The sequence below is a fragment of the Morone saxatilis genome, unplaced genomic scaffold (assembly GCF_004916995.1).
Source record: "Morone saxatilis isolate NCDOM2014 unplaced genomic scaffold, NCSU_SB_2.0 Contig8, whole genome shotgun sequence".
Classification (NCBI taxonomy): Eukaryota; Metazoa; Chordata; class Actinopteri; family Moronidae; genus Morone; species Morone saxatilis.
The window spans coordinates 10,257,821-10,265,547 of NW_023340257.1; the positions used below are offsets into that span (position 1 = coordinate 10,257,821).

At 39.1% G+C, this 7,727-nt stretch overlaps 1 protein-coding gene across 1 annotated transcript in view; it reads right to left on the reverse strand.

Moving 5' to 3' along the window:
* The window catches only part of si (sucrase-isomaltase (alpha-glucosidase)), a gene marked incomplete in the record, with an annotated part of 65,722 nt that overhangs the window by 18,946 nt on the left and 39,049 nt on the right, over positions 1-7,727 (reverse strand). The window contains 7 exon segments of the mRNA XM_035680514.1: positions 184-246; positions 387-503; positions 704-832; positions 2,488-2,613; positions 2,920-3,032; positions 3,553-3,649; positions 5,836-6,004. Of these exon segments, the coding sequence (XP_035536407.1) occupies positions 184-246; positions 387-503; positions 704-832; positions 2,488-2,613; positions 2,920-3,032; positions 3,553-3,649; positions 5,836-6,004 (814 nt within the window).

Below are 7,727 nucleotides of genomic sequence, written 5' to 3' on the forward strand. Positions count from 1 at the left end.
GGGATCGAACCAACAACCTTTCCGAATGGGGGACGACCCGCTCTGCCTCTGACCCACACTGTTGTAATTATGGCATAAAGGGGCCATTTCATGATCTTGTCTGCATACTTTCCAATATGTTGGAAGCTAGGAAGTGTTATGTGTCAGCAGAGAAAATCAAGAAAAATAAAGAAAATATTGTACCTCTACTTGGGTATCCCAGTCCAAAGAGTTATCTACTGTGACATTAGGGTAATCTGGCCAGACCTGCAAAAAGGGTGCAGGACAATTATACCAGCACACAATATGAAAAAGCCATCATTTTGTCTGTCAGTTTCAATCTCTCTGTATCAATATGTGCTTGTGTGTTTTTCCACTTGTTTGTTTGGACATCCATTCCCTCTTACCTTCCCCCACACAATTTCATCACTGATGTTTTTGGGCCATTTGATGAAGACATCTGCTGCTTTACCTCTCTCAAAGGCAGGGTAATAAGATGTCTCATTACCTGAGATGGCTGGATCCTGAAATTATAATACACACAACTCTTAGAATTTAGTACTAGAGAGTAGCTAATGATTCAGTACTTTAACATTCAGCCTTCACAGATTCACCTCACAGAAGCTTCATTCATTTATCTATATAATATTTATATCTGCCTATGGTTGGTGATCCTTGTGCCCACTTGTGACTTTATCAGCAGCTTATGATATAATGGCATTACCAGAATGAAGATGAACCTCATGCCCTCTCCTCTCATGCGGTCAACCAGGGTGGGTAGTCCATTAAACTCGGGGTCCAGAACAAAGTCCAGCTGACGGTCCATGTAGTCAATGTCTGCATACTGCACATCCTGCAGCAGATGACATTTACAGCTGAAATTGACTAAACCCACTTTGTTTTATTAAAAATAGAGGAACCAGACAGGAATTAAAACTACACATAGCAGTGATTTAAACAGCAATATCTTCCTGTATTATAAGGGTTATTCTGTTTTATAACATCAGCATGACAAACTCACTGTAATAGACATAGCGTTTTTATTAGGGCATGCAATTTTACTTTAGTCCTTGGATAACTGTTTTGCTGCAAGTTCAGCTGCTATTAAATTAAATGTGTGACTGCTGTAAAAAATAAATTATTTTTAACTTAGATATCAGGTTAGGAAATTTTCTTTTTTCTACAATGGTGTCAAATGTTGGTATTCCTACCTATAAACATGGGAATCTTGAAAGTTTGTTTGTACATATGTACATGCAACACCTGAGATATGTGAGAAGTGAGGGCTCTTTCTTCCAGCAAAAACAATACTTCATCTGCTTTGTTTGCCTGGTGTGTCTGCCACAGTTTAAGGTTGGTTAGTCTCTAAAGCTACCTGATGTGTAGCCTTTCTAAGTAGCTGCATTTTCTGCTTCTTTCATTCCAGTTAATGATGCAGGATCCTTTTGGCTGGCGTCAGCTCCTTGCAGGATAGGGCTTTGTGAAAGCATATTCTGGGGATCACTTGATTATCGATGGAGATTCTTATGTTCTGCTCTGCATGATGAAGAGGATGGGATTCTGGCCTGTTTCCACATGTGACATCTTGACGTAGTCAAGAACAGTGCTCTCCCAGATTAATGTTCCTGATTATGTTTTATTACACACTCGCTTCTTTATACTGTTTTGCAAAAATGTTATTCAAATGTGAACCCCGGATTTAACTGTCGGAGAGAATTACTAGTCCTGGTACAAACTGGACACGGCTGTGGAACCTACAATGGAATGCATTTCAAATTAAATTAGAGGTCACATTTCATTAGGTTACACTGAATGTATCCCATGTAGTCCATGAAGTCAGTGTCTCCATTTTGCTTCATCCCAATACCTTGTTTTATCTAATTGAATTTTATGTACGTATTCCACTGAATCATATTGTAAAACATGGTCTGTTAGAATAAGCTCAGTCTGAGTACAATTCCCCATACTATACAACTTAGTGGACAAGAAGAAGCTATCAGATTGCATCTGTTCGGATGTGGGCAGTAAAATGATTCCTTGTGCTGAGACACTGATTGAATGAAGTCAGTGCTTTGGCAAAAGCAGGCAAACAAACCTGAATTTAATTGGATAAGATGTATGTGTGCAACACCAGCATTGTGTCCTATAATATTCTGTTATTTTAAATCACTTTAGTGAAGTTGTGATGCGTGAGGTTTGATATTTTCATTAATGTGTTTTATGCAATGGGCTCATGGTCCTTTTCTCCCAAGAGTTATTAATCCTTCTCATTTTGCAGTCTAGTATTTAACTGTGTCTGATTTGTTTATTTGGTTCACTGTAACCAGAATCAACATTTGGAAGAGGTGCATCTGAGAAGAGGATGCTTTCTGTAGTATTTTAATTTAATTTTTTTAATGCTTAGAATATTCTTTTCTCCTATGTGATTGTAATCAATACTCTTGTGACAGTGCTGTTCTCATCTTGAATTCAGACATATGAAAAAAAAGTATTTGTCTGAGAACTTACATAGGGTATACCAGCTTCCCTCATGTCTCTGTATAGATCTGCTATCTCCTGGTCGTTGGTGTAACCATAGCGACAGAGCTGGAACCCGAGAGACCAATAGGCAGGTAGAACAGGTCGTCCAATCAGCTGTTAAGAAGAAAAACAAACAAGGAAGTCAAAACAGTTCAGCACAGAAAAAAGTTGTTTTTTAGGAAATCAGGACAGCATCCATAAAGTGTTTGTTTGATTGTTTGTGTGTGTGTGTGCACGAGTGTGTGTTTAGATAGGCTAAATGAAAGAGCGCAATGAAGCGAGGAACTCCCAGCTGCTGCAGTCCATCAACAGCGGCCCAGGGCCAGACACAAAACACACACACACACATAGGTGCAGAGGCACACACACAAATGCACACAGTCACACACACAAACAGACCAGAAGTCCAAGAAGACTTACTGCAGTGTACTCTTGCACAACCATTTCAGGCGTAGGTCCCAGGACCATGTAGAAATCCAGAATGCCTCCCAGAGTTCGATAGGTTAAAGCTGGAGTAGGCTGGAAAGTCACATCTGGACACAAAGCAAACAAGACATATATGCACCTTCTGAAAATCTCAGCATTGGTGTCTTTGTGTGGGAGCGATAAAGCTGAGTGGAATACCGTATTTCTTTCACTTTTTCATAAGGACAGTTGAATTATACCATGACATACTGGTGAATAGCTTTAGAACGACACTGGCACAGAATGAGTAACTCTGCTCTTTGTCTTGTGTGAGAAAGGTATGTGTAATATGTATGATGCATGTCTGTGTTCTGTGCAAGTGTGTATTACTGTAAAAAAAAAAAAAAGTGCACAAAAGTAGAGGAAAGAGGAAAGTGCTCATTGTGCTGTGTTGGCCCTTATATAAGACATGTGCTCAACATATGGAAAACGGCCTCACTCATTATACATAGATGCTCACTGCATATGCAAGTGTGATTGTGTGTGCATGTGAGAGTGGTTGGTTGCATTTAGTGCACAGTATGGAGATGCACTTGCGTTGCACATGGTCAAGCACGTGTGTGCCTTTTTTGTGTGTGTTTCTCTCACCCATGGCATTGCTGTTTAGTAGCAGCACACCGTGGGCATCAGCAGTGGTCTCGAGGCCCATATAGAAGGGATGAACTCCATAGCAATTCATCTTGTACTGTAGACAGAGAGTCAGAATAAAAGTGAAAGTGCGAGATAGGTGAATGTTGGTTAAAGAATTGGTCTGTTCTGTGGATTGTACAAATGTTTGCTTGTGTGCTACTTTGTTTATTCATGAGCATTTTTCTTTACACCTGACAGGGCATTTCTCATTGTATTTATGGATATGACAACAACACTGCTACAGTGGGCTTGCTTCCAGTGCAATGTCAACATCCTACAGTTTTCCCAAAAATAGGGAAAGATATTCCTAGAACTATCATCTATGCAAATGAATGTTCACTGACTAAAGCATGTATTAAAAGATATACTTTCTGTGTTAGTTATAGCACCCAAATGCACTCCCAAATCCCCCAAATTCCTCCCTGGCCTGAGTTTGAAGATAACAAATGAGAACTGGGACATAATTTGGGGATTTGAGTTGCTGTTGGTAGCTGTAATAAAATCATGAAGTCCTAAATGTAGCATACAGAACATTAAAATTAATGACAAAAGCTATGTTTACCAAACTCAGTTATAATTTGCTTGGCAAATTATAAACAGGGCAGAACTTTTTTTTTTGCTTTTGCAAAAATAGTGTGTAATGCTTACTTAACCATTACTTAAATCGGTCATTCATTATTTTTTTATTGTTTACTGTGCCAGTTAATCACATGTTAATAAACATCTGTCTTTTGCTGATATATGTGTGCTTGCATTGATTATCTGCATGCACACTGAGTAGGGTGTTTCAGTAATTATGCATATGTGGCGATATATTGCTCTAGTGGGAATGAGCTGAGTCTCAGAGTGTGGACTGTTCCTCCTGTAACTACTGTGAGGGTCCAACTGTTGTCTTCAGTGGTTAGATGAGGATGGAACAAGACAGATAGGGAGGTGGTGGGGGACAGGAATCTGCCACTTTAAGATGTCATCCCCTCGCAACCTAAACTCATGGGCACGTCACACTCCATTAGCTCCCTGCACTTCAGGTAAGTTGTTAAACTGTATCATAATGGCTTTGAGGACCGGCTCTGTCTCTGTGTCAGTTTTGTGGGGATGTTGGCTTTTTTTGCTGTGTGTGTGTGTCCTTGTGACACTGCTACATGCTGTGATGGCCTGACTGCAGAAGGAGGAAGGTCATTAGCTCACCCACTAAAAAAAAAAGGCGGTTTCTGTCTGCCGGTCTTTCTTCCCTCATTCTGGGTACAATTACATGGATTGTAATAGTCCAATTGTGGACACTCTTCTAAATAAAACAGGATTTAAGTTGAGCAAAGCTTAATATTATTATATTTATAATGTATTCACACAACCTAGTTTTAGTTAGTATCTGTGTCTTTGCAAATTACAGATCCATGCTGTTCCCTCAGAGTTTGTGGGTATTTTGTGCCAGACAACGCTATTGAGCTTCAGAAAATTACTGAATTCTGTTCTCTGTTAATTCTGTTAAATGTGTGAAAAACATTGATTTTGGTATTCTTAAAATACTTTTACTAAAAGTTAATGATCTATGTATTCATTTGGTTATGATCTTTATGTGGTGAAGTCCTATTTAAAATGTTGTCTTATCTGGTTTAATATTAGTATATGAAAATATAATAAATACAGTCCATTTTCATCATTTTTTCTAACTCTAATTTCCTTGCTCTCCGAGGGGCTCTCATAACATTAGTCTAAACCCTGTGGAGCTGTCTTGACAGCTCAGCAATTAGGCTTGATAATGCTGATGCAGGTGGAAACCTCATCCTGTCTGGCCTTGACACTGGTAGGAAAAACATGATGACACTCTATAACCGCTGCTCATATCAACAGCATTGCATCAAAGTGACACGAATGTGAAAGAGACAAGTTTACATACTGTGCAGGAAGGTTGTTTACAAGTCACCTCTGCAGTCTAGAGGGTGTTATGTTAAAGATATTTGGTGCACGGTGCTTTGTTACATGTGCCGTAACAACCACAAAATTAGTTTTGATGCCAAGGCTTTAAAAAGGGCGGGGTGTCACTGCTGTAAACAATAATTACATTCAATGTCAAATTTTGTTCATGGAAATCAGTTCCAGTGAAACATTCCCTCAAACATATGATATGCTAGTAAACTATGCATCAACAACAGTGTGAAATAACAGCTAAACCTGATAAGCATTAGTGCTATACTCATGTTTTCAGTAAAGTTACTTAATGTGCTTTAATATGATACTTACACCAGGCGGCTGGTCCTTGGAGAACATACCCCAGGTGTGATAGTTGAGGTTGTGTTTATAGGTGGGATGCTCCGTCTCTCCAAAGCCATACACATACTCGGATGACAGTCGAGTAGACACTTGGATGAACATGTCTGAGAATGTAAAACCTGGCACAGAGGAGTCCCAGCTGAGAAAAGTGACACAGGATTAAATCGATGAGAAATGGAGGGAGAGAGGGAGAGGGAATTATTGTCAAAGGGAGTTATTCACAATATGTTTGACACAAATAAGCATAATAACCCGTAGGAACTGCAGGCATCCCTTCAACATACTTCATAAATTTTAATTAGCAAAATTTCAACTGACACTTCTAAAAAACACGGAAGGCTTAACTACAAAATAATGTCACCCTTGCTTAAAGATATGCTTTGAAAAGGCTCTCTGACGCTCGACTGCTTCATGTGACATCATCACGACTGCTGAACAACAAGAAACTACTTTAGGCGCTGATACACAGGGCAACTTTCCTGAGCATATCTGTTAGGGGAACAGTGCCAGAGGAGTTGACTCAGCATTGTTACTTTAATCTCACAGGATAAAAAAAAAACAGTTTCTAGCCTGAAAATAGTTGAATAGAATTTTTACCCCATGTCAGTTTATTGCTTGTTAATAGGAGCATCTATTTTGCCTAAAATTGCCTGGTGAATCACCGCACTAAAGGGGCCAATTTACGGGACAACAGGAAGGCATTGTGATTGTGAAAACAAAATAAAAACCCCACGGAGGTCTCTCTTTCAAGAGCTACCTGGCCAAGGTAGGTAGCAATAGTGGTCAAAGGCTAATAACATAAAATATATTGCACAAAATATGTCCCCACATCAAAATTAAGGGTGCAGTGTTTTGGAGGATCTATTAGCACAAGTGGGATATATGCATAGGTATGTTTTTATTGGTGTGTAATAACCTGAATATAGGAATGGTTTTGGACCTAAAAATGCCAAGGGTCACCTTCCACACTGGTTCTACAGTAATCAAAGGGACAAACCAAACACCAGCATTTTGTGGCCATCGTCCATCCTTTGCGCTCAGAGGAGGTTGAAGCAGCATATTTGCAATTTTCAATTACACCAATAGATTTCACTAAATCCTACACACTGCTGGACCTTTAAAGAAATGTTTCTTTATCATAACATTTTTATCTTATAAAATCCATGAAATTTTGTGGGTTAAACTTCATGTCTTGAAAAAAGCAGGCAGGTGAGAGAGTATGTCTTTGAAAAAACGTAAGTACTTGGGCTACTGAACTGTTGTGGATGCGAAAATAATATTCTACGACACTGGACTTTTTAAATGAAATATATTTCTTTATCATAACGTTTTATATCTTAAGTAGCAGTGTATAAATCCATGTTAAATTTTGTGGGTTATAACTTCAGGTTCTTAAAAATACAGGTGCCAGTGATGAGATTGTTATATTCTTTTGAAAAAACGTAAGTACAAAATGGGTCTTGTCTGATACTGTTGTGGATCGATGAATCATTATTTTTATTGGTACTTAATAAATTCTCAATTGGTTCACTTTCTAATAGCAAGTGCTTTAGTTGCATGCCCATTTGTGTCTTACAAACTATAAAGTATATGGTTAAACCCAAATATTACCCCAAAACAATGCATGTTTTCTTACTCACATTCTTGTTGTTCTGGTGCTTTTCCTGATGACCTGATCCAAAGGGGCTGATCTGTAACCTGGAACTTGTAAAGCCTTTTGCTCTCGTTTATCCAGGCGCAGTAGGAGGACAGCGCACTGGAACTCATAACGATCTGTGTCGGGTCCCCTGATATATCTGGCCGGGAAGGGGTTGTTTAGTGTGTCGTGTTAGTCTGGTGTGTTGGTGTGTGTGTGTGTGTGT